This window comes from Lissotriton vulgaris, chromosome 1_1, assembly GCF_964263255.1.
Source record: "Lissotriton vulgaris chromosome 1_1, aLisVul1.2, whole genome shotgun sequence".
Taxonomy (NCBI): domain Eukaryota; kingdom Metazoa; phylum Chordata; class Amphibia; order Caudata; family Salamandridae; genus Lissotriton; species Lissotriton vulgaris.
The window spans coordinates 1,014,129,124-1,014,155,272 of NC_141685.1; the positions used below are offsets into that span (position 1 = coordinate 1,014,129,124).

Sequence of the window (26,149 nt, forward strand, 5' to 3'; positions counted from 1 at the left end):
GCCTTCATGTGCTTAAGTGCCCCTCACTGTGGTTCGTGTAATACCATGGCCGTACATTTTGCCACACACAACTCACGCCCCTCGCATGTGCACCCTGGTTTCCAAATCCACATACTTTTCCATAACATCAGTGCCATCTTCCCTCCACAACTCCCCCACTCCCCACTGGAAGATCGAGCGTGTAGCTCTTTTTTTTTCCTGGGCAGGTAATACAGGCTACACAGTAATTCCCTTGTGTAAGCCGTACGAGTGTGCTAATCCATACTCAAGCAGTCGGATCCTGGCAGACAGTCTCACGCTATCTAGCGGACTCCAAAGGATCCCACCCCCGCCTGTCCCATGCCGCACACCGGATCGGATACATTAAACTCCTTTTTCCCAGGCATCATCCTTGGTTTCTTCTGCCCCATTGTGGGCCGCGCACTTCACCTAGCGAATGAGCGAAAAAACGACTATCCAGTCGGTTACCCACCAGAACATTTCACCGCCCCTGTGGTGCACCTCACCAAGACCAACATTCCAGCGAATCCTTAATCTCCCTATCAGTTGCTCACTCACCACCGCCCGTGGTAAGTAAAACAACCGGTCAACTGCTCTTCCAGCCTCTTTTTATTTCACATTGTTCCCCATCTCATTATCATGCCTTCTTGTTTCCCCCCGGCTCCGCAAGGCTGTACAGAACCCTGCTGGGTTCACTGTGAGTAAACGCTTTTACTCTCTGGTTTTTCACACACAAGGTTGGCACACCTCACCACACGTGATTGAGCATTGTGGAACTTAAGTACTTACTTCCTTCGAGCCTTCCATATTGTTATCCTTTATCAGTATGTGGTCCAGTCCTTATGACACCTCTTGTTCTTATCCCTTAGATGTTCCCCACACTCTTGCTCCTGACGAGACCCTTATGCTCAGTCTGGTCGAAACGCTGTTGACGATTTATGGAAGCAAACCACTCAGACAGCGCTTATGATTGTATAGAGTCGCTGTAACATTGTACTGTCCACATCACGAGAATGGTCGCTTTTCTTGAGAATATAATTGTTTTGAAACCTTTATAAATATCTTCACCTACTGTCACTTAACTGTTCTTTGGTTCTTCGGATACACTTGGGACACTTCGCTCTGTTAATAATTCATTTTTGTATATTTGATATGTTATTACTTTTGAAAAAATAATACAAATCTACTTGTCATACAAGCCTGGTGTCATGAGCCTTCCCTCTCTCTCTAGCATCCCCATTAACCCTCATATTGATATTGCTACTATGCTTTTTGTTGACTATTGTAAGTAAATGTATGACTCCACTGGAACTGCTGTTTTCGATATAAAGTATATGCCCTGGTTCCTGAGTAAGTAGGGTTCCCCTTGTTTTTTCCTTCCGACTTGTTTTCATGGTGGCGTAAAGAATAGATGGTATTCGCCAGGAGCCTCCCCTCGAAATCAACAGCTGGAAGGTGGTTAATACAGTAGGAAATGATGGATCAAAAATTTGCCAGCTTTGAATAACTGGGCAGCTGCCATCATGTGAAGTTGATTGCGATGGAGAACAGCATATCAGCCACTCAAAGCTGCCTTTTACCCTGTACAACATCTCTGCCTGTGCCACCACACACCACAGCTCACCCACACCATATGTCCCACCATAACCCCACTGTCTGTACCTGAGAACGTTGCCCCAGGTCAACCGTTCAGCTGGTGAACCTACATTGTGCACTGGTCTATCGCACTGAATCCCAGCTGCAGGAGACTAGCAGGCTCCTCGCTCTTGAAGGGCCAGATAGTAGCAGGTGATTGGTGTCACCCGGGCCTCCAAAACAGAGGCAATAGTCTGCTCAAACTGGGAAAGGGTTCAGGACTCAGCCCTTACACCTGAAATCTGACAGACTGAACTCGGAGAGTGGGGCCAAACATCAATTTGGTGGCCGGAGCCGAGGACACATGTAAGCTTGGGGTTGACAGCAAAACCAGGAACTGAGCAGATGGATGGAGCAGTAAGCAGTGAAGTGGCTGCGGACTGGTAAAAGCTGCCGAACTGGGCCGACAAGATGAAAGCAATGGGCGTGGAAGGCGCAGTCCCTGGGGCGCTTAGCACTCGAGGTCACCACCTCCAGAAGACCTAGAGGCACAGGGTCGGACTGGGAACAGCAACCAGCCCTGGCTGATTTCTGCTCGACCGCCCCTAGGAGCGGGGGCTAGTAAAAAGTACCACTCCCACTTTTGTTAATGGGGGCCAATATTGCAGCACTGCTGCAAAACCAGTCCCCCATGGCCAACTCCCCCTCCCCCTGCCCCTCCCCTCCCATCCTCCTGGAGAAACGCCCAGGACCCGCTACGGCCAGTCCGGCGCTGCACAAGCATGAGAATGACAAACTGGGTCTATGTGTATTGTAGTTGAACATTTACTTTTTGTTTTAAAGAGGACATCGGTATATAACCACCTGCATTAAAAAACATTGCCATTGTGCAAGTGGTGAACATTCAGAAAGAGATAGAAAACATGCAAATTATGTCAGTTAATGATTGTATCCTGTGGTTGTTCTAAGATGCAGTCAATAAGACATTTGAAGCAAGATATGTGCTGTAAAACATAGCGCAGGCTTTAAGAGTTAGTGGAAGACAGTATTGCCTTTAAAAAAAGTGGTATTTTAGGGTGCTAATCGTAAGACTTACTTCCTATTTAGAACTCACATTTTTAATTGAGATATGTCAAATGCATGCCAGTTTTCACAGTATCTACATAAAATAAATTTACGACCACTAATCTGAATAGAAATTGTTCACGTGGTTAGTGTTTACCCCGAAATTCTAACAAGCTTACGGCCCTCATGAACCCACACTCAACACTCTTGTAAATCATAGTTTAAAAACTGAAAAGGTGAAATTTCCCTGAATAATAAACAAAGCGCACTGGCCCAAAAACAAACAATTAAGAATGCAGGTTAGCCTTGTCCTAGCTAGACAAGTGATCCACTGGAGTGTAGAGATACTCAAAAAGGTGTACCACACCAAGCTTATGCGGTGCTGTAGATCATTAGTATGAAGTCTCTTATAATCAGGATTATAGCGCTCTAAACAAAAACAGATAGTGTACTGCACTACCCGTGCGGGTAACCCCTTCAGCAAAACACATAGGGGAAGTAAGGGCTTTACAAATACTACAACAAAATTTACAACCAACAATAGCCTGCGGCAGGGTAGTTATCCAGTGTTCTGTACAAGAGCTGATAAAGCCCTTCAGGAAGGCCAAACTGCAGAGTTTATCACAAAAATTACAGAAGAAATAACTTATCCTTAAAGAAGCAATAGCAAAACAATGCAGTTTCCAACTTCTTGTTTCCACCGTATATCAAAAGAAGGGATTTTGCATTTAAAGAGCTTCTTTTTCTTTCATTGCCAATAAAACCTCTGTACATTCATCAGTTTGAAAATTGCAAAAAACACAGTTGATGGACAGAATGTAGAACAATGTCATACATTCACCCCAGTACAAGGATCTGGGCCTAAATCCATCGTTTTTTTGCACTTCACACCACCCTGGGTTAGACACTGGCTATATGCAAATCAGCTCTGACCCTGTGCCTCCTGGGAACAGTCCAGTCCGAACTACCAAGCCATGTCTTTCCCAGACCGGCATCAAGCATCCAAGGAACGGTTTCTGGCTATCAGCCTTCATCAGCCTGGATAGCTTGACTCCAGTGGTGTGGAGAGCCTGGGACTCACGTCTGAGTATACCCAGCACACTCGGGGTGAAAATTGCAAAAAACAAAGTTGATGGACAGAATGTAGAACAATGTCATACATTCACCCCAGTACACGGATCTGGGCCTAAATCCATCGTTTTTTTGCACTCCACACCACCCTGGGTTAGACACTGGCTATATGCAAATCAGCTTTGACCCTGTGCCTCCTGGGAACAGTCCAGTCCGAACTACCAAGCCATGTCTTTCCCAGACCGGAATCAAGCATCCACGGACCGGTTTCTGGCTATCAGCCTTCATCAGCCTGGATAGCTTTACTCCAGTGGTGGAGAGAGCCTGGGACTCACGTCTGAGTATACCCAGCACACTCGGGGTGAAAATTGCAAAAAACACAGTTGATGGACAGAATGTAGAAATAGGGGCACGTGTGTCTGTTCCGACGTCCGAGCCCAAGGGAATCAAGCTCATTTGATAGGGATTCAAGTTGCACCCCAATGAGGCGACTCAACAGAAGGATACAAGAAGCATTTGCAATGAAAAAAGTCTTGCATTTACAAGAGTATGAGCTACTGGCATTGTAAAGGACATTGCCTTTTATTTATGTTTTGGTTTTTCAAACCTAAGTAAAACACATTGTCATTTACAATGCAAATAGTTTAAACTTGCGTAAATGCGAGACCTATTGCATTGCAAATACTTGTCTTTACAGCCTGTTGATGTATTGCGGCCATCTGCCATGTTCTTTGAAAATCCCCAAATCAAAAAAACGGTCATCTGATTGTGAGAGAGATGGGAGGAAAATAAAGCGAGGAGGTCGTATAGGCTGTTGAATGATGGCTGCATTTATTGTCAGAACATAAAGAAAGTAGAATTAGGACTGTAACTGTACACGGTGTGATGATTGGGAAAAGAAAACCGCTGTTGTCACTGCCCGGGAGATTTGTTGGTTGTGGCTTTTCCTCGTCTTCTTCTCCGATGGATGGTGATACCGCCCCGGGTAGACAAAAGGAGAAAGATGCGGTTAGATGCGGCTGTCCTGTTTTAAGGCAGGACACATGTAGTGTGAACCATGCCGCCACCGTGGATACAATAAGAGAAAGTAGAACATGAGCAATGAAACAGAAGGGGGGAAAAGGGTCAAGGAAAGTAGTCCGGCGTGACCACTGGCAGGTATCGTCCGGACTGAGGGAAGATAAAAAAGTAAAGAAACCGTAAAAGGAACAAAAAAACAAAAAAAGTTGGTCTATTAGTTCGCCGGGGTTTGGTTTATCTCGTCCCCCTCCTTTTATCAGGAGAATGACTTCCACTCAGCCTTTGTGCAATCGGTAAGGTTCCTGGGGTTTGCTCTAGATAAGGAACTCAGGGTGTGGGCGAAAACCTGAGGGGAAGTGACAAAATGGTGATAAAGAAAGAAACACCGCCACCGCCCGTGCCCTTTAAGTCAAAAGGACTCTCCACCGCCTCCCTTCCCAAATATCTGTGACCTCTGCCCCGCTCCATGTACCGCAGCTCTCCTGAGCTACGGCGGCATTGTAGCGTCCTCAGGGGGTGTCCCCCAATCTTCCGTCCACTGCTCCCGCTCGGCGTCTTCTCTCTCCTCACGTCATTGGGGTGCCTAGTATGCTTCTCGTCCTGGGTCCGAAACCGACACGTCTGCTTCTCGTCCTCGGGTCCAGGTCAGCCCGTCTGCTTCTCGTCCTGGCTCTTTCGGGGTGCTTTGTTCTGGTCTCTCTGTTTCCCGTCTCTCAAACGTGCACACCTCAGCGTCTTCCGGGATCTCCATTTCTGCAACTGACTCCGCCCCTGGTCCTCACGTAGCGTCGTGGCTGTGGCTAGGAAGAGGGCATTCCTCGTCCTGCAGGGGAAAGGGGCAGAAGGACGTTAACTCTCTGAGCTTCTTACGAACCTTTGTTAGTTTGTCTCTGCATCGTGAATGGTCTTATCGGGTGGACGTCCGGCTCCTTCTCACACTGACCGAAGCCCCTCAATTCCCTCGGAGCACTGCACTATTGTGCTTTCTTCTGTAACTAGGTAACAAACACTGCTCCGTACAGAGGGTGGCAGCGGGTGCACTGCTCTCAGTACTTTGTGCTAAAAGCATTGAAAAAGCCTAAGCTCTAAAGTTTCATTGACGGACAATCACCACTGCGCATCAGACACATCTGCCTTTCCGGTAAGAATGGACCCGGAAACTATCTGTATCAATGCCATACAAAATGGTAACATGCCCTGCTTTGTGACTCTACCGCTCTGTAATAAAGAACGCGTCGTGAATAAGATGTCAGCTCTGTTTCCCAGAGGGCGCATACCTGTTGCTTGCTTTTACTGTAGAATTTTTGAGGTAGGCTGACTGTAAGAAACGTACAGTGTTACATGTGAGAAAAACAAATAAAAAAAATAAAAAACATTGGCATAGCCAACAGGAAGGCACCACCGACAACGGGAGGGAGGGAGGGAGGGAGAGGGCGGGCAGGGGTAAGGCAGGCATCACGGAAAACGGGATGGAGGGTGGGGGGGAGGCACGGACAACACAACATCATAAAGAAGGCATGGATAACGGGAGGGAGGGCGGGGGTAAAGAAGGCACAGAGGAGAGGGTTAAAGAAGGTACGGACGGAGGGCGGGGTTGTAGAGAAGGCACCACAGACTGAATGTAAGCACCTGCAGAAAGAGAAACACGATAAAGAAAATAGTACTTAAAGACTAAATTACAGGTACCGTGTAACAACTGAATTAAAAGGGAAAGTTGCCATGGAAGGTAAAAATGAAGACAAGGCGGTACTAAAGATAGACTAACAAGCCTATTTACTAATCAGAAGCCTGCATTTAGGAAAAACAATGACAAGCTGTTCGATTTGGGGGTCTCTAGTTGGCATAGGTAGGTACTTGTAACAAATAGGGACCCTCTCCTCCAGTCAGGACAAGAGGATTATACTTCTAAAATAACCCATGCGGGGCGTGGCCAAGATGGCGGACTAACCAGACGTCCGATCGGAGGCTCCCCGGCACTGAACCCCGTTAGCCCCCACATATCAGCAGAAACATCCCCCCTACCTACGCCTTGCTGCTGTCCGGTGAGACCCCTGCTCCGGTTTCGACCTGCACCGGCCATCCTGGGGCTGCTGAGACCGCCACTACGCTGGAGTGATTGCGGCTTGCCCGAGGGATAGAGGCCCGGGTGCGCTCGTTTGGCGGTAGTGCCCTGGGGGGAGCCTGTACAGACTAGGCTGAAACACTGCCACAGCTGGCGAATGCGGGGGCTCTGAGGATAACCCTTCTCCGGAGCCCGAGGGGACCTGGCGGGACCTGCCGGGATAGAGACGGAGGAAGCCTCGAGAGGTGGGCGGGAGGCCGCGAAAATTGAGGCCCTGGTCTTGGGCCTGTCCGGAGCTGACGGGACACCCACGAAAGCACCTGGAATTAGAAGCTTCCCCTCGCCTGCAACCATCGCCCTGCTATTGCCTGATGGGGCTACCGCCCTGGCGCTGTCCTGTACCGGATGCCCTGAGACCGCGGGAACGGCCGTTACACCGGAGTGCCTGCCGCGAAAATTGAGGCCCTGGTCTGGGCCTGTCCGGAGCTGTCGGGCGCCCACGCAGGTGCCTGAAATAGCAGTTGACCCGCCTCGAAGCCTCCCACAGCACACAGAGCACAAGACGAGGAAGCGCCGACCCAGAGGTGAGCTGCCAGTGGGAAGCGCGCAAACTGAAACCGGGACTGGCCTGGGGGAGGCGTGGAAATTGAGGACCAGGCTTCGGGGCCTACCGGGAAGAGGAGGGAGTCAGAGCTCTGCAACGCATCTGTCGGTTCTAGGGGGTCCGCTGAGCCCCCCGACCGGCCTGATACCTGTGCACCGGAGGTGAGGAGGAGGGGCAACCATCACAGGGAGCAACGCGCCTTCTTTCGACGGGGCCCGACCTGGGGAAGGGACTTCGCCACCGCCTTTTACCTACCGCAGGCATTCCCCGCCATCACATTCCACAACTTCTGCCCGAGGAGCAGCTACACCAGGACTCTCATACCGGGGCCAGCAGGCCAGTGAGCCAAGTTTTCGGGCAGGGCAGGGGCGTGGGTCCAACAGCTCGCCTCGCGACGCAGAGCCTGAGGGCTGTCACTGTGCACACTGGCGGTCTCATCTGGGGAGACTCACCCCCCGGCGGACTTACTCCCCTACTTAACGACTGAGCCTGTCGCAACGCAAAGGACCCGAGCAGGGAGCCCCCACAACTCTGCACCTTGAAGTTCAGCTTGTGCACCAGGGCACCTGCCCAGCGACCTTGGGGGCACAGCGGGCCCGGATTGGCACTGACTGGCTCTCGGCCCTCCGGAACGGGCTGGAACACTAGAGGGCCCCCGGTGGCTCGAGCATAACAAATCTTCAGACCCCGGCTTCGACCCACAGGCCTAACGTGCTCTGCCCTCGACAACGCCTGCGACATGGCTACCGCGGGACACAAAGGTTCCCGCAACATTGTGGACATGCTCAACAAAAGCGCTCCGAAAGGAGAGAAGGCTCAAGTGACGCCGCCCCCAAAGACACCGGTCAGCCCCCAAGGCCAGGATGACGAGTCTGCCCTCATCACAAAAGCGTTCCTAGCCTCCCTTTTTAATACCCTGAGGGACGACTTTCAAGCTCTGAAGCAGGAACTGGCAGGGGAGCAACGGGAGCTCCGCCGGGATGTAGACGACCTGGGGAGCGCGTGGCGGCGGTGGAAGAAGCGGACCAGACCCGCAGCAAGGAGGTAGAACGGCTACAGCAGGAGATCATCCGTCTTCAGGAACAGCAGGTGGACCTACAAACGCACTCTGAAGACCTTGAGAACCGCTCTCGGAGGAACAACATACGGGTCCGGAGGGAGTCCCATTAAAATCCGAGGGGAACAGCGTGGTCAACTAACTACAGGAGCTGTTCTGAGAGATCCTTGGGGACTCCGGTGAGTTTGACATTCGTATTGACCGCGCACACAGAGTCGGACTGGCGCGACGAGCACCGCCCCCCCCCTCCGGACATACTGGCCTTCCTCCCCGATTTTGCACTGAAGGAACGCATTTTGAGAGAGGCTCGATCGAAACATCCAATCCATTTTAGGGGGGACACTGTGGCCCTCTTCCAGGATCTCTCTGCCATTACCATGCAGAAAGTTAAGGCCTTCAGAGTTTCCACGAACTTTCTAAAGGACAACGGAGTGCCATATTCCTGGGGCCACCCATTCCGCCTCATTTTCAAATGGAAGGGGTCATTGCATCAACTCAGATCTCTCCGAGACACTTGTGCGTTGCTGGGCATTGAAATGCCAGAGGAAGCTGGATCTAGAGAAGCCTCCCCAAGTAAATCACAGGACGGGCCCACACGACGCTCCGGAGATGGGTGGCAGACTGTGCGACGGCGGCGGTCCCCCAGGTCTCTCCCGAGGCCTGATCCCACCACGGCTGCTCAGGAACGAGAGGCGGCGATACAAGAGGTGGTTGACAACACAGCGACCAAACTGTAAGGTGTTATTAACAGGGGATGTGCCTCTATACTATAGTTCTGTAGGGGGGGAAGGGCGGGGGAGCCGCTGAGTGAGCTGCCGCCACGTTACCCTCCACATTGACACTCTACGGACCTGAACGCTGTTCCGGCAGGCCAAAAACTATGAGTAGCAGTTCTTTGCGGGTTGTTCTGGGAGGGACTGGTGGGAGGGAGTGGGTGGGTGGGGGGGGGGGGGGGGTGGAGTGGTTGATGTTGGGGTAAGAAATTGGGGGAAGGTGGGTGGGGGGGTTGGCCGGGATGGGGGAAGGGTGGGAGAGAGGGTGGGTTGTCCAGTGCTCCGTCCTATTCACAATAGTCTGGGCCTCAAACCAACGTCCGGCATCCCTCCGGGTGTGAGGATTAGCAGGTCTGTTTCCAACGGTCATCATGCCGCCTACAACCCTTAAGATCTTAACCTTGAATGTGCGAGGTCTAAACAACCCTGTCAAACGACGTGCCATTTTGTCCCTACTAGAAAACTCCCAAGCAGACATCTGTTTGCTACAAGAAACCCATCTGGTGGCTCGCGATTGTCATAGACTCTGCTCCCGAAAGTTCCCAACTCAACTCTTCTCTTCGGGCCCTAATAAGACAGCAGGGGTGGCGATCTTAGTGGCACGGACATTCAGAGGGGAGGTTCTACATAAATGTGCAGAACAAAAGGGGAGATTGTTAGTGTACCGCTTTGCCTTAGGTGGTCTAGTGTTTACAATCGGGTCCTTCTACAGTCCTGGAACGCTTTCTGCACTCAGCCCTCACTGACGTCACTGACACGCCGGACAGACACATCATACTGGGGGGGGGACCTCAATATGGTGTTTGACACGGTAATAGATAGGTCAGCACAACCTACTCCCCAAACTGGTGCATTCTCCACCAACTGCACAGACTGATTAACAGAGCTTGACCTCCACGACCTCTGGCACCGCACACACCCACACGACAGAGAATACTCTTACTATTCTAACACTCACAAAACCTATGCCAGACTGGATCACCTCTTGGCTACTAGCCCAGTTTGCGCTCTATCCACCTAAACGGAGATAGGGGTGCTTTCACTCTCAGACCACGCGCCAGTCACCACCACCCTCGCCTTACCACCTGCCTCAATTCCCCCCAGGGTCTGGCGACTCCGGGACACTCTTTTGCATAGAAAAGATGTTATAAAACGCATTCAGGACGTTATTCACGACTATCAGTTACACAACGCTAACGATGACACGACACGGGCGACACAATGGGCGGCCTTAAAGGCGGTGATTCGAGGAGAATTTATAGCCCTCTCCTCAGCAGAGAATAAAGACAGACAAAACAAACAGGACGAGCTTACACAGAAGGTGCGGGAATTGGAGCGCATACATCAAGGAACAGGGGCTCCTAGAATAAGGAAACAACTTAAACTGACCAGACACCTCCTGTCAGCACTAGATATGGATCGGGCGGAATACGCAGCCTTACGGCTGCGACATGCCTACTACACGGGAGGGGATAGATGTGGCCGGTTATTGGCAAACAGGCTCAGAATAATGCGCCAACAACAGGTAGTGAAAGAACTCTCCTGCCCAGATGGGGCTACGGTCACGGAAGACGCGGAGATCACGGAAACATTTCGAAAATTCTATGCGACTCTTTATACTAGTGATCCTCTAGACATCCAGGCAGCGGCTGCATATCTGGACTCAGTCACACTATCCTCCCTAGCGCCCTCCCAGGCGGAACACCTTGACAAGGATATCCGCATTGAGGAGGTGATCTCTGCCATATCCAAACTCAAACCGGGGAAGGCCCCGGGGCCGGATGGCTTCACGGCCCTTTTTTACAAGTCATTCTGCACAACACTAGCCCCGATTCTCACCCATCTTTTTAATACTTTCTCGGAACCCGGTGCCATTCCCCATGACCTTCTGCGTGCATCCCTCTCAGTCATCCCAAAACCTGGGAAAGACAGAACCAAGTGTGGATCATACAGGCCGATCTCGCTACTAAACGTAGACCTCAAATTATACACGAGCATCCTGGCGGCACGATTGGGCCCCCACCTACCAGACCCGGATCAGGCGGGATTCATTGCGGACCGCCAAACAGTAGATCATACCAAGGGTTACACACCTAGTAGAAAAGACCTCCCGAATTCCCGGGGAGTATATGATGCCAGCGGTGGACGCTGAGAAGGCATTCGACCGAGTCCACTGGCCATACCTAGAGATGGTCCTGTAGAAAATTGGCATCTGAGAGAAATTCTGCACTCTCATTTTTAACTGTTATAAATCCCCTACAGCAGTGGTCCGAGTAAACGGCTATAGCTCACAGAGCTTTGACATCGAGAGAGGCACGAGGCAGGGATGCCCACTGTCGCCTCTGCTCTTTGCTTTTATATGGAGCCATTTGCTCAGAGGATACACCAAAACGAAACAGCGACAGGGATACAGTTTGGTGGATATACACACACCATTAGCCTCTATGCAGACGACGTCTTACTTACACTTCGCAGCCCCTAGACAGCCCTGCCGGCATGCATGGCGGAAATAGATGCTTTTGCGGCGGTAGCCGAATTTAAAATGAATACTGACAAATCAATGGCCCTCGACCTATCTCTGAGACCCCCTACCAAGAAATACCTGCAGACCCTCTTTTCCATCCAATGGGCGACGGACGCGGTGCCTTATCTGGGGATCCAGCTGACCCCCACACTCCCCACAATGACAGCAGTCCACTATAATGCGCTTCAAAAGAAAATTCGCGAAGATCTGGGTCGTTGGAGAAACCTCCCCCTCTCTTGGTTGGGCAGGATAGCAGTGGTCAAAATTACCATTTTACCCCAAATCCTGTACCTCTTCCGAGCACTACAGCTCCAGCCGCCTGCAGGAGGAATTCGGCAAACGCAGACTGACCTCGCCTGCTTCGTCTGGCAGGGTCGGAAACCGAGAATGAAAAGGGCACTGACCACTTTGGCTCCTGAAGCAGGGGGATTGGGAAAACCAGATCTGCACAAGTACTTCCAGGCAGCACAGCTACGCTATCTGGTGGAATGGAGCAAGTGGGAGACGGAAAAACACTGGCTATTCCAGGACCAAGCCGTGGCAGGGCGCCCACTTCAGGAAATCCCCCTTCCTCAGCAAAGCCGCCCGACCGGCTAACCTTTACGCTTCATTCATCACAAGATTTCCACTACAAGTGTGGGATGCCACTAACACTACACATGAACTCACCACCTTTCCCTCGCCGCTCACGCCCCTGGTCGGTAACCCGGACTTCACTCCGGGCGTGGCCAAGTGAGCTTACGCCCATTGGCGATCGGCGGGATGTCGTTGCCTCGGTCACATCTATAGCCCGGAGGGTGTGCTCTCCTTCCCACTCTTTAGACAGGAATACAATCTCCCCGAGACAGAGCGGATGCGCTACCTCCAGGTCCGCCACTGGGCACTCCAACCACAAGTGAGGGAGATGGCAGACAGGCGCCTTCAGCCATATGAGAGATGGCTTCTATCCCGCACCACGGATACCAAATTAATATCTGATCTTTACAAATTCCTTCAACCGCAATCAGCTCACCTTTATAACCCGGGCAGGGAACGTTGGGAGCGTGAGCTGGGCAGAACCCTGAGCCACAAAGAATGGGACCAGATTTCATACAGGGCACGCCATTCAGCATACCACACCGGACTTACAGAGACACTAACTAAGATCACCACATACTGGTACTACACCCCTGAACGAATAAGTGAGATGGACCGTAGCAAGGATAAAAACTGCTGGAGGGGCTGTGGCCACATAGGCACACTACTGCATATCCTGTGGGACTGTCCCCTGGTACAGCCGTACTGGACACAAGTGATAGACAACATTGACACACACTTTCACACTGAACTCCCACGCTTTCCTGCCTACATTATACTTGGACTTCCTAACCCCCTGACATAGCCATCTGGCGCTATACAAAATATCCTAATACACTGGCACACCACCACGGTCCCCTAAACTACAGGTTGGCTTCATCAACAGTGGTGTGTACTGGGGATGGAGAAGATGTTGCTTACTCTTGCCGGGGATATAGATCAATATGAAGAGCTTTGGCAGCCGTTCCACTCACTATTGGTTACTGAATTCAGAGAACTTACCTGCCCAAGGTATCTCCGCTTGTTGAGACTCACTGGTCCAGAAAGGGGGGCCTCATGAGGGAGGGACAGAGGAAGTATACAACAGGATTTGGCGAGAGGAAGCGGAGAGGGACAGTTTCGAGCACTGGACGGGAGGGTGAGGGGAAGGAAGGGCAAGGGGAGATTGGGGGGTGGGGGGGGGCCTTTCGCCTGGTTGGCATTACGTAACACCTCATGTCTTTCCATCTTGCTGTGGGTTAGGAAGATCCTAGACTACTATGCTCACTCTGTTAAGAATTCTCATAACCCATCCCACGTTTATGACTGATGATGGCTATGTAACAATTGCATTGAATAACTTGTTTTCCAGGTGCAGATTTCAAATAAAAAGATTTAAACCTATAATAACCCCTGCTCACCCTCTAGGCTGCGTGGCGCGAGCAGTCAAGGCTTATTTCAGAGGAGTTGTAAGTTAAGCAGTTGTGACCACATGCAGTAACCCAGTGACAACACTACAAATGGACACCACACAAGTTTTATATAAAAAATAAGTAGACTTTATATAGAGTTACCACAAGACAAACGACAATGTAAATGTTAATGTAAATGTACAGGAATTTATATAGCGCAAATCACAGAGCGGTTTCTAAGCGCTTGCTTAGGGAACCCGTCCTGGTATTCCCCTGTGAGATAACCCCGGCAGGGTATCCGCAAGGTGAAAGCCAGGCATCCCGCCGCGAGGGGCCGTTGTGGAGATTAAGCAAGCTATTGCCCAGAGTCGCAGAGTGTGAACCCGTGAATCGAGAAGGCACCGGAGCGAGAATTGTCGAGTCCATGGGCATTTTAGGACTCAAGACCCCGCCGAGCCGGGAATTGAACCCTGGTCCCGGGCTGACCTCTGCTTCCAGGTCTGCCTCCTCTAACCAGTGAGCCACACTTCTCCACTATATAATACACACTATGATTACTTTAAGATGGTAGATTAAGCTTAGTTCAGTTCAGTTCTTAGATGTGACACTCTGCGTCAATATACCTTAAGTTGCGTTGCGCTTCCAAGACAAGCAATGTCACAGCAATGGGAAATGCGGCAAAGTTCAGATACAAAGAAATAAAGACGTGAAGATCTTCCAGATGCGGCATGCTTCTCGGGATGCAAGAAGCTCTCAGTTCGATGCGTGGACTGCAGCGGCGACACCCTTACGATGAGACGGCAACAGCTCCAGCGGCGATGCTCTTCTCCACGATGCGTGAAGCTTCCGCTCGATGCGACAATTACAGCAGCGACATCCAAGATGCGAAGACAGCAGCTCAGACGGCAGCGCGCTTCTCGGGGATGCGAGGTGCTCTTGATCGATGCGGTGCAGTGCGACAGTTCCAGCGGCGACACCCTCCTTCCCCGGAGTTGCAACGGCAGGCACAATGACTGCGACACGCTCCGACCTCTTTGCGAGATTCTTCTCCTGATGCGGTGCAGTGCGACAGCTCCAGCGGTGACACCCTCCTTCGGAGTTGCGACGGCAGCAGCGGCGACACGCTTCCTGGTCATTGCTGCACGCCTCTCTCTGATGCGGTGCAGTGCGACAGTTCCAGCAGCGACACCCTCCTTTCTCCGGAGTTGCGACGGCAGGCACAGCAACGGCGACACACTTCTTGTTGAGTCGCGCTTCCAGACTCTTGCCACACGCAGTTGCTCAGAAGGCCCAAAACAGCAGCAGGCACTTCCAAAAGAACTATGGGGAGTGAAGTCTGTTGTCCCTGAGACTTCAGCAGGAGGCAAACTCTTTTCCAAGCCCTTGGAGATCCTTCACAAGTTGAAAACAAAGTTACAAAGTTCCTTTCTCCTTCCTTTGGCAGTAAGGCAACCACTGCAGGCAATCCCCCAAGCAGCACTTCAGCTTGGGAATAGTCTCTCCTCAGTTTCTTCAGGTTCCTCTCCTCAGTAAAGGTTTCTTCTTGTAATCCAAAAGTTATCTAATTTCATGGGATCAGGGTCCCAATACTTATACCCAGAAATCATGTGTTCTCTGAGGGAAGAGGGGCCTTTGCCCAGTCCAAACCAGTTCTGAAGCACTCTGTTTACCAGACTTCTCCTTTCCTTTCACAGTGCAGGGCATGCACATCAGGCGCCCCACAGGAGGTGGAGCCAGCATTGTGGAAGGCAAGTGCAGTCCTGGAGCACTTTATTGACAGGACTCCACAATTCTGTGTGCAGGGCAGAGACACCCGCCGCTCCCCAGGGGGTGGAGCCAGCATTGTGGAAGGCAGGCACAGCCCTATTCAGAGTTCAGGTGCACTCCTCCCTCCCATCAAGATGCAGATCTCTCTATTCAACACTGGGTGACTCAGCCTGTCTCCTGGAATTCCCCAGCCCTGCCACTCACAGAAACCAGACATAGGAATACACATCCTAGCAGAGGCAGGTTTGAATGGTTAGACAAACAAACACCTACTTTCTAAAAGTGGTATTTGCAAACACAGAATATTAAAATAAACTTTACTAAAAGCGGTCATTGTGGAGGGAAGGCACAGCCCTATTCAGGTCCCAGGTGCAACTCCTCCCTCCCATCTAGATGCAGATCTCTCTATTCCCCACTGGGCTGACTCACCCTGTCCCCTGGAATCCTCCAGCCCTGTCACTAAAACTCCAGACAAGGAATACACAGCCTAGCAGAGGCAGGCTTGGATAGTTAGACAAGAAAATACCTACTTTCTAAAAGTGGTATTGTCAAACACAATGTTAAAATCAACTTCACTAAAAGATGTATTCTATCATTCTGAGTTCAGGCATACTAAACTCTAATTTCTACCATGTTCTCTGAGCCTGTTGGGATTATAAACTGTAACAATTCTAACAGCCCTTTCTGGCCTATGGAGAACAGGTAGCCTTGCAATAATGAAAAACGAAAAATGGTTGTAATTCACTATTAGGACTTGCCACACACATCAGGGCTTGTCCTACCTTATACTTACAATGAACCCTCCTCTTGGGCCTACCATAGGGGTGACGGATATGAAGAATAGGGAAGGTTTAGGGACTGGGAAGTGGGTGCACTTGCCCAGTCAGCATGCCAGTACCAGCCTGCACGCAGGCTCTGCAATGGCAGACCTTAGACACATTTTACAAGGCTGCTTCTGTGGGTGGCACAACCAGTGCTGCAAGCCCACCAGCAGCATTTGGATTACACGCCCTGGCACACCAGTGCACTAGACTAGGGTCTGACAAGTAAACCAAAGAGCCAAACATGGAACCACTGATTAGTACATCAATTTACAGTAGGGGGCACTTGCACTGTGGCACTGGATAGCAGTGGCACACTGCCCAAAGCATCTAACACTAGCAAAAACACATGAGGCAACAGCAAAAATGGAAGGGAGACCCACGCCAATGGTGCCAGGTCTAACACAAGCCAATGGCAAATATGGGCAGAGAGTGGGCGGGGCTTCTATTTTCTACTCCACTATAACAAGTTTCGCAGAGCAGCGAATGCGCACGGACTCCAGGCTCGACCTAAAAATGGCAGCTCATTTGTGATGGAACATCCTGTAGAATCTGTCAATGAACACATGGATAAATAATTGTTCTTTTGTAAAGTATGGTCTTAACTTTTTTTTATCAGATGGAACGGAAACACTAAGAGATAAAGCGATTTGCCTAGGAGCACATGATAAAGCAGGGAAGCACACAGGTCGTCCTTACTCAATCAATCAAGAACTTGCAGAGCACACTACTTACCCGTGAGGGTCTCAAGGCGCTGGGGAAAAGGGGGGCGCTACTGGTCAAACAGCCAGGTCTTGAGTAGCCTCCTGAAGGTCAGCAGGTCTTGGGTCTGTCGTAGGATCAGTGGGAGGGTGTTCCAGGTCTTTGCGGCGAGGTGGGAGAAGGTTCTGCCGCCGGTAGTTGTTCTTCAGATGGAAGGGACTGTGGCGAGGTCGGTGGAGCGGAGCTGGCATTGGGGATGTAGAAGAAAAGTCATCTGTTGAGGTAGGTTGGGCTGGTCTTGTGGAGTGCCTTGTGTACGTGGATGAGGAGCTTGAAGGAAATCCTCTTGTTGACGGGGAGCCAGTGCAGGTTTCTCAGGTGGGGGGGTGATGTGGCTGTAGGGTGGTACGTGAGGATTAGGCTGCAGAGGCGTTTTAAATGTGTTGCAGTCGTTTGAAGAGCTTGGACGGGGCTCCCCTGGTAGAGGGCGTTTCCTTAGTCTAGTCTGCTACTGACAAGGGCCTGGGTGACTGTTCTTGTATCTGTCGGGATCCACCTGTAGATCTTGCGGAGCATGCGGAAGGTGTTGCAGCAGGAGGAGACTGCGTTGACTTGCTTGCTCATGGAGAGTGTTGAGTTGAGGATGACTCCCGGGATGCGTGCGTGGTCGGTGGGTGCGGGGCTGCCCCCAGTGCCGTTGGCCACCAGGAGTCGTCCCAGGCTGAGGGGTTGGAGCCGAGGAAGAGGACCTCCGTCTTGTCCGTGTTCAGCTTCAGTCGGCTGATATTCATCCAGTCGGCGATGGCCTTCATTCCTTCGTGGAGGTTGGATTTGGCAGTGAGGGGATCCTTGGTGAGGGTCAGTTGAGGGTCGTCTCCGTAGGAGATTATGTTGAGGTTGTGCTGTCGGGCGACATGTGCAAGCGGGGCCATGTAGATGTTGATCAGTGTTGGGCTGAAGGATGATCCCTGGGGTAAGATGCAGATGATCTTGGAGGCTTCGGATCGGAATGGGGGGAGGCGGACGCTCTGGGTTCTGCCGGAAAGGAAGGAGGTGGTCCATTCCAGGACCTTGTCTCCTATCCCTGCGTCGTGGAGGTGTGTGCGTAGTGTGCAGTGGCATACAGTGTCGAAGGCGGCGGAGAGGTCCAGGAGAATGAGGGCTGCGGTCTCACGGTTGTCCAGGAGGGTCCTGATGTCGTCGGTGGCGGCGATGAGGGCAGTGTCTGTGCTGTGGTTGCAGCGGAACCCTGACTGGGATGAGTGCAGGATGCGGCTTTCTTCGATGTATTGGTATAGCTGTCTGTTGACGATCTTTTTGATGACCTTGGCTGGGAACGGGAGCAGGAAGATGGGCCGGAAGTTCTTGAGATCTCTCGGGTCCGCCTTGGGTTTTTTGAGTAGGGCGTTGATCTCGGCATGTTTCCAGCTCTCTGGGAAGGTCGCGGTCTCGAAGGAGAGACTGATGATGTAGCACAGGTGAGGTGCGATGGAGCAGCTGGCTTTGTTGAAGATGTGGTGCGGGAATGGGTCTGACGGGGAGCCGGAGTGGATTGTACTTATGGTCTTGATGGGGTCATCGATGTTCACCTTGGCCCAGGCTGGCAGGGGGGTGTGGTCGATGGTGTGCAGAGAGTCTGGAGTGTTGATGTCTGTTGGGGCTGTCTGGGTGTTGAAGCTGTTGTGGATGTCAGCGATCTTGCAGGGGAGAAAGCTGGCGAGGGAATCGCACAGGGCTTGTGACGGCGGGATGTCGTTGGTGTTGGAGCTGGGGTTGGAGAGTTCCTTTACGATGTTGAAGAGCTCCTTGCAGTTGTGTGCGTTTTTGTTGAGGCGGTCTTTGAAGGAGGTCCTCTTGGCAGACCTGATGAGGTGATGGTGTTTGGGATGGAGTCTTTGATAATGATAATGATAATGACATTTATAGAGTGCTCAAATACCAAAAATGGTGTCTCGGCGCTAAAGTCCTTGTGGGCTGCGAGGCTGTCCGTGTCTTTTCATTGTGCCGTTTCTGCTCTAGTTTCTGGCAGGTTCCCTTGGAGGCTAGGAGTTCTGGAGTGAACCAGCTAGCTCTCTGGCTGGTGTCTCAGTGGGTGGGTTTCTTCATCGGGGCGAGGGTGTTGGCGCAGTCCTCGATCCAGTGTCTGAGGTTGCAGGCAGCATCGTCTGTGTTGGAGGGGCCAGTGGGTGGGCTGAGAGCGAGGTTTGCGTGTAGTTGGTCTTCAGTGATTTTGCTCCAGCAGCTGCGGGGATCTGTTGGGTGCGGTGGTGTGTGGTGGGTTTCTGGATGGTGAAGTGGATGCACCGGTGGTCGGTCCAGAGGAGTTCGGTGGTGTGGCTGAAGGAGACGTGGGAGCTTGAGGAGAAGACTGGGTCGAGTGTGTGTGGCGGAATGGGTAGGTGTTGTGACGCGCTGCCTCAGTCCGAGGTTGTCGATCAGGGTGGTGGAGTTGCTGTTGTTGTTGTTCTTCAGGTGAAAGTTCAGGTCTCCGAGGAGGATGTAGACGGTGGAGGTCAGGGCGTGCGTGCTGATGAAGTCGGCGATGGAGTCGCTGAACTGGGGTCGGGGTCCGGGGGGTCTGTAGACGAGGGTGCCTCTGAGGGTGGTGTTAGGGTCTGGGTGGATCTGGAAATGCATGTGTTCGGTGGTGCTGAGTGTCGTCAGTGCTGGTCGAGACCCTGATGCTGTTCTTGTTGACGATGGCGACTTCCTCCAACTGATTCCGTTGGTTACTAGTACAAACCTCCTGTTTTTACTTTAATCCCGGACAAGAGGGACGGATGTTGACCACTTCTGGCCTTCAAGCCACATAAAGCGTCATTTGCCAAAGAGGATACCATTAAATATTCTCTCTCACTCCACACAAAGCTCACTAGATTAGATTACTGTTCCGTTAAACAACAGTGGTGCAACACTGTTGCTGATTCACCTCCTTAGTAACACCATTGCTAGTCACACAAATGAACACTTGCACAATCTTACCTTTTGATTTAAAATCCTGGGGGCTGAAACCATCGGCTTTTTTCAAAGACTCCTGCAGCTTCTGAATTGAGAACTAAAATAAAAAATGACAAAAAAGAAGAAATATTCGCAAAGCAAGTAGTGCAGTCTTGATTTGGGGGTATGAATGGATGCAAAAGGACAAAACAAATAGGCCCCCATTTGCGGAGAAAAAAAATATTTTTCTCTCTTTCTCCGATATCACAAATTTCATTTGTGGATTTTTTTTATAACACAAAATGCATTAGTATAAACAAATCATATTTCGCATGCACACGTAAGATATTTCATAATATAGCTTTCATCATACTAGTGACTACAAACCACCCTGAGAGCTTTACCAATGTCAGGGCGACTAAGCAACATAGCAATAGAGGACCAAATTATAAGGCAGGGTTATCTACATTAAGAGGCAAAATAAGGAAAATTTTGCAGCCGAGTATGGCACATTTTCCATTAGTATTTGTTTGATCCATTTGAGCTGGAAACTGCATTCCTATAGAAATCTGCATATTATCTGGCAAATTATGAGGCATAAGTGTTAAATCCACATTTCTGTGGTAAACACCACAGCATCACATAATTCCACATAGCATAGAGTGTTTCAACTCTCACCAGATTAGAAGGCTGGTTTCGGAAAGGTGGAGCAGCAACACCGAGAGCAGATGCCGGCAGTCAGCCGGGAGGAGATTGCAGAAACAGAGCTAAACGGGAGAGGGGAGGGTGCGCAACGGGGTTGTGCTGGTCCGGTTAGCTACTTTCTCACCAGCCCAGCAGCATTGGCTGCAGCAGCTTCATCAGCACCAGGGCCTCGGGCCATTAGGGGTGAGTCCGCGCCGCCCTCTGTAAGAGCCCGCCCCGCCCCCTCCCCCAGCAATTCAAGGCTAACTTTAAACTGCACCAGCGGCGTAACCTTTTCTGGAGTACATCGGATCCAGCTGCAGCCTGCAAATTTTTCTTGACTTTACCGGTTGTCATCTGCTTCAGCTGCCCTCCTGCACGAGACAGCCTAATCCCGCCCAACGCCCCAGCCTGAACTCAGTCTAAACTGATGTAGTGTTAGTGCGCAGCCCACTGCCAGACAACCTGCAGATATGCCCAGAAAGAGGCACGGGCCGGTGGCGTTAGGCTGGTGGGACTTGTGCCTCTCCGACACTAGGCCGCGTATCAGCCCTGCTCTGCGAGTAGAACATAAGTGGAGCTCACTCACGGCGTTTAGCAGTCCCCTCACAGCCACCATCTGCTACACACCCTGCCATCATGAGACCTGGCAAGATACGTGGTACAGCTAAACCTGCAAAAAATGGGGGGCTAAGGACAAAACTAAACCGTTAGACCTCGTACCAACAACGCAATCAATAATATGGAACTCTTGCTGCAACAGTGAGATCTCATTAGCCACAGCAGCCACCCTCACATAATTCATCAAGGACCCAGGGACCACAAAAAATTACAGACTTTTTAAAAAACCCCAATGGATCCAACTTAATCGGCTCAAGGCAGCGCGCCCACTAGACTTCACTCACCACTGTGTCTAACAACCCAGCCAACCTTTCACTAGTTCTCTCCGAAGCGCAAGTCCACGCAACTGAACATGATGATGAGCAATTACCACAGAAGTTGCAAATATGCCTCTCCTCAACAAATGCCAATTAGGAAAAATCTCCTGGTCCCCGGGAGACCCCTCTCCATTTCATTGGCCACTGCCAGAACATCTTACTCAAAAGGTCACCAGAGGTCTAAAAAGCAAAATCTGTCATTGAGCCCTTTCGACAAGACCCACAGTGCCACGGATCAGCATAACATTACAACGAACTCTGATCCCAAACATGATTACAATGTCCTGCTTTCTCAGATTAAACTTCAGCAGGACACTCCCACAATTCGGTCTGAAAACAACCCACTGGGCAAGTCCAGCATCGAGAGATGAATAGAGAATAACACTGGCTCCCCCACCCACATATCCAGAGGCAGAGGTGCCTACACTAGACATCAATCCCACCTTAGAAAACAACATATTAGTTCCAACCCCTCTGTGGGCCCTTTGCTGAACACGAAGGAGGAGATTTCCTCAGCGTTATCATTTCACGTGGAAAAACTCAAACTCCAAGTTGACCTATTGAACGCCTTAGCCGTGCATGTCTTTGGCATCGATCAAAAAACTCTAGGGACTAAACAATTTGATTAGGCGAGAGCAAAAAGACCCCACTACTGCTTACCATTCCGCCCAAGCCCAACAACCTTGGAACACTTAAAAACTATCCCAGTCATTCATTCGGATATCTTAGTGGAAGTCAAAACACCTAACCACTCCTCCCCCACACCCCTTACGATAACAAAAACACTAAAACAGTAAATCACCCTGCGACAGACCTCCTCCTTCACTGTCAGGCGAAACAGATCTGGGAAGACCACCTGCCTGCAAGCCCGCATGGCAAACCCCAGCAGGCATCCCAGTCCAAGCACAATCGCAGGAACCATCAGGATACCTTAGAGGATGTAAAATCCACCCCCAACTAATCACAACTAGCAGAGACATCAGTCATCCATGGGGCACTCCTTACTGCTTGACCATCTTAACTCGCCGCAGTCTCGATCGCCTCAAATCCTAGACCTTCCTTCATCAAAAGAGAGAGCAAACGCCCCAGGAAAGCAGGAACAACAAGCAGAAAAGACCAGTAGTACAAAGCTCACACCTGCACAGCCATACTAATATGGAATCCGGCAACCAACAGACCCGCAAAGGAAAGCAAGCCCCAACAGGGGACAATTCCCCCTTACCCACTATTTTAACAGAAAGAAGGGGCCCACAAACATTCCAGGCCGATAAGGCCCAACCTTTACAATCATGTAATTATAGGACTCATATTTCATGGCCAAGAAAAGTACATAACCTCCTCTGATCCGATGCCAGAAAAAGCATCCACCACTTCTAATGGCTCTAAAATACCACATCCTTTGGAATCTCCTCTCCCAACCGCAATCAGAGACATGCTACAATAAACCTTGCAGTTACCACTTGGGATTGGTCAAGCCAAGTATCCCCTTTCTTTGCAAGACCACAAGATTCCCCCTTATAATACCCTCTTAACAGAACCCTCAGATTGAGCAACTGTACCCGCTCAGGTCACCGACGCACTGCCACACGATTCTAGCTCAACCCAATCGCCAAGGACCACTGCTTCTTAACCCTCGATTCCCACACGCCAATACTGTACCTTTTGTGGCATTCAAGTGTTACAGATTGTACCAGGTGTAGGTCTGCATTCAATGCACCCTGCCATGACTTCTGTACAGTCTACTAACTCATGTTGTCTGTCAACTCAAATGACTTGTATACTTTAGAATCTAGATGTCAATGATGACTTAAGAATATGGTTCAAGCGAGGGGTGGGGTTAACAAGGAGTGATAACTGTTATTGTTGTATTATACTACCCTGTATGCATCCGAATATACAATGAATTGTTATCCTTTCACGTGTCAATTGAACACTGCTCTGTATTGTATGAGTCATTGAGAAAAGTTAATAAAAAAAAGATTTTTTTTAAAAAGAATGTGGTTCAAGCCAGCATTCAGGGATGCAAAAAATGTGGAAATCATAGCGGAAACGAGATTGGAGCTTTCAAGGTGGTAAAAGGTTTACTGACATGAATATTAAAATGGAACTGGTGCTTGGTGTAGAATGTGTGTAGGTGGAAGAGCATTTTATACTGGTGAAGTTGTTTACGTTGGTGTATTTGGAGTGAGAGTCTATGGAGCGAAGGTAGCAGTACCCAGAAGGTAGGAATAAGAAAAGGGCTGGATGAAGGCACATTGTTGAGCTTGTTTAGTGAGTTGAGCAGTAGAGTTAACATGTTGCAGGTGTGTTGTGGGTTAAAGAACAGTTTCAGAAAGCTCATATTCACTTGATCAGGCTTACAAAGTGAAGATAGTCCTGTACATAAGGTGGTCAGAAATATTGAAAGCAAGTGACTGGAGATAATTTAGCTTCTAGTTCTCTGTTGACTTGAGAGTGACAAAGTGTTAATTGGCAGCGTTGTGGAAGAGGTGGTCATCTATGGACTGCAATGAGGAGACTACAGCAGACATAAGTGCATTGTTGACCAATGTTGGCACATCTGTGCTGGATTTTCTGGATATTCAGATAAGATAAATTTACATATAATGAATCGAAATGGAAAAAAATATTTTATAGGCAGTGGTCATCCTGATACTCAGACACAGATCCAGCGCTAAACACCTTTGGCCGAAGTGGAAATTGCGTGTACAGACACAAACCTTTTGTTCATCTACCCAGAGACTCAAGATGTACCAGACACATGTCTGGGATACGTGCGGTCACATGTTGAAGGGACACAGCTCATAGGTTTGACCTAGACTGCTCTTTTCTGGGAAGGTTGGTATCCTTCTGTAATCACACAGGAGAGGTAAAACATGAAGTAGATGCTGCTAGCTTGTATTTCCAGTAGTTGTCAGTCTTACTGTGTACATTGCTGTCACATTTGGTTTGCTCTCTCCGATATTCTTCTCGCTTTGAAATTCACCTCTATGGCATGCATGAACTTCATAGTGTGCTTACAAGTCTACAGAGCAATACTCTTTCAACATGTGGTAAAACCAAAGTGTAGAGGACATAACAGGATGTTTTAGACACCTACACGTCAATTAAGCAACACAATTAAGCAGTAGTACATAAAATGAGGGAAATGCAAGAAAACCAGACAATGCATGCAACATTGTACCATAAGCCTTTCTATCACAGTAACTCAAATGCATAGACTGCTTCAAACAGAGCAACTATTTTTGAAAAGACTGCAATACTTGTTCTTCATAGGAGCTTGCAATACGTATGTGGGCAACCTCAGAAGGATGAAAGACTGAGTGACCCTCTAGGCTTTGCATAGAACCCCTAAATTACAGGTTATGCCTAAATACTAGCAGCCAAACTTAGAACAATGGTCCAGTGGGCCTAATTTATCCACAGATCTCCAAGACATACAAGCACAATGGAGTAAAGCACTTAATCGATCACAGGTTCCACTTTCAATTTGAAAGCACTTTATTATTCAGTAGTCATAATATATTATATATCATTAGTTAGCGCATACAACACATGGTGCGAAAAGTGGGAAATATGGGATTGCCTGCCCCCCTGTTATCCTTAATCATAGCATTACATCTCAAACCTGGTGTCAGGCATTAATGGGTGGAAACCAAGGATTCCTAATAGAAAATGGTTTGAAACAAGGTGTTTATTAGCACCAATACTTTTTTCCTTATATTTAGCAGATTTACCCGACTGTCTTTCTCAGCGAGAGGGCAACGCTCCAAAGATAGGGAGCCATCCTTTCGCTTGCCTCCTTTATGCAGACGATATTGTTGTGATTGATCTAACTCCAATAGGCTAAAATAAAAAATTATCGTCATTACAGAAGTATACAGCGGCTCATTTCTTGAAGATCAATGTTTCTAAAAGCAAAATTTTAATTTTGAAAAGTGAAAGAAGCAGAAAATTAAGTAAGTTTAATTGGCATATTGGCAAGGAAAAGTTGGAAGTGGTTGATTCATATTTATATCTAGGGAAATTAATCACGAGCAATAAGAAGCATAAACTCCATATTGAACACAGTACCAGTAAAGCTATGTCCCACGCTACTGGTCTGCACATTTTTTACAATACAATGTGTAGAAGGCATTTTATACATCTACTGACGGTGCTGAAAGCAAAAATTCCATCAACCTTACTTTATGCCATTGAATCAATCTCTGTAAAGGAATGGAGTTTTCTAGAGAAGATAGTAAAGGAATGGAGTTTTCTAGAGAAGATAGAAGGTCAGATTTTACGAAAACGGTGTAATTTTAATACGTTAGTTTCCTCTGCTGCTATTAGATTGGAATTTGGACTGATAAGCACGTATATCCAAGGCATTTCTAGAGTCTTACGTCGGGGATGCCAGTTAAAAAATAGTGAACATTATTCACTAAGGGGTTTCATGTGCAAGGAAATTTTCGGTAGTATGCGGGAGAAATACTCTCTAAATCGAGATTTCTCTCTGGCCCTAAAACTGTTTTGTGTTCAGGAGGAATCCGAGATACCCTCCCGCCTTCAGAATTCAAATCCTTTGTAAAAAACCTAAGTT

The 26,149-nt window shown here is 49.5% G+C and overlaps 1 protein-coding gene across 4 annotated transcripts in view; it reads right to left on the reverse strand.

Annotated features, from left to right (window-relative positions):
* DSN1 (DSN1 component of MIS12 kinetochore complex) overlaps positions 1–26,149 on the reverse strand; it is a 341,302-nt gene that overhangs the window by 198,845 nt on the left and 116,308 nt on the right. For all 4 annotated transcript variants that reach the window (XM_086961432.1, XM_086961414.1, XM_086961423.1 and 1 more), the window contains one exon: positions 19,991–20,063. In XM_086961432.1, coding sequence (XP_086817558.1) covers positions 19,991–20,063 — 73 coding nt within the window. The remainder of the gene's footprint in view (positions 1–19,990; positions 20,064–26,149) is intronic.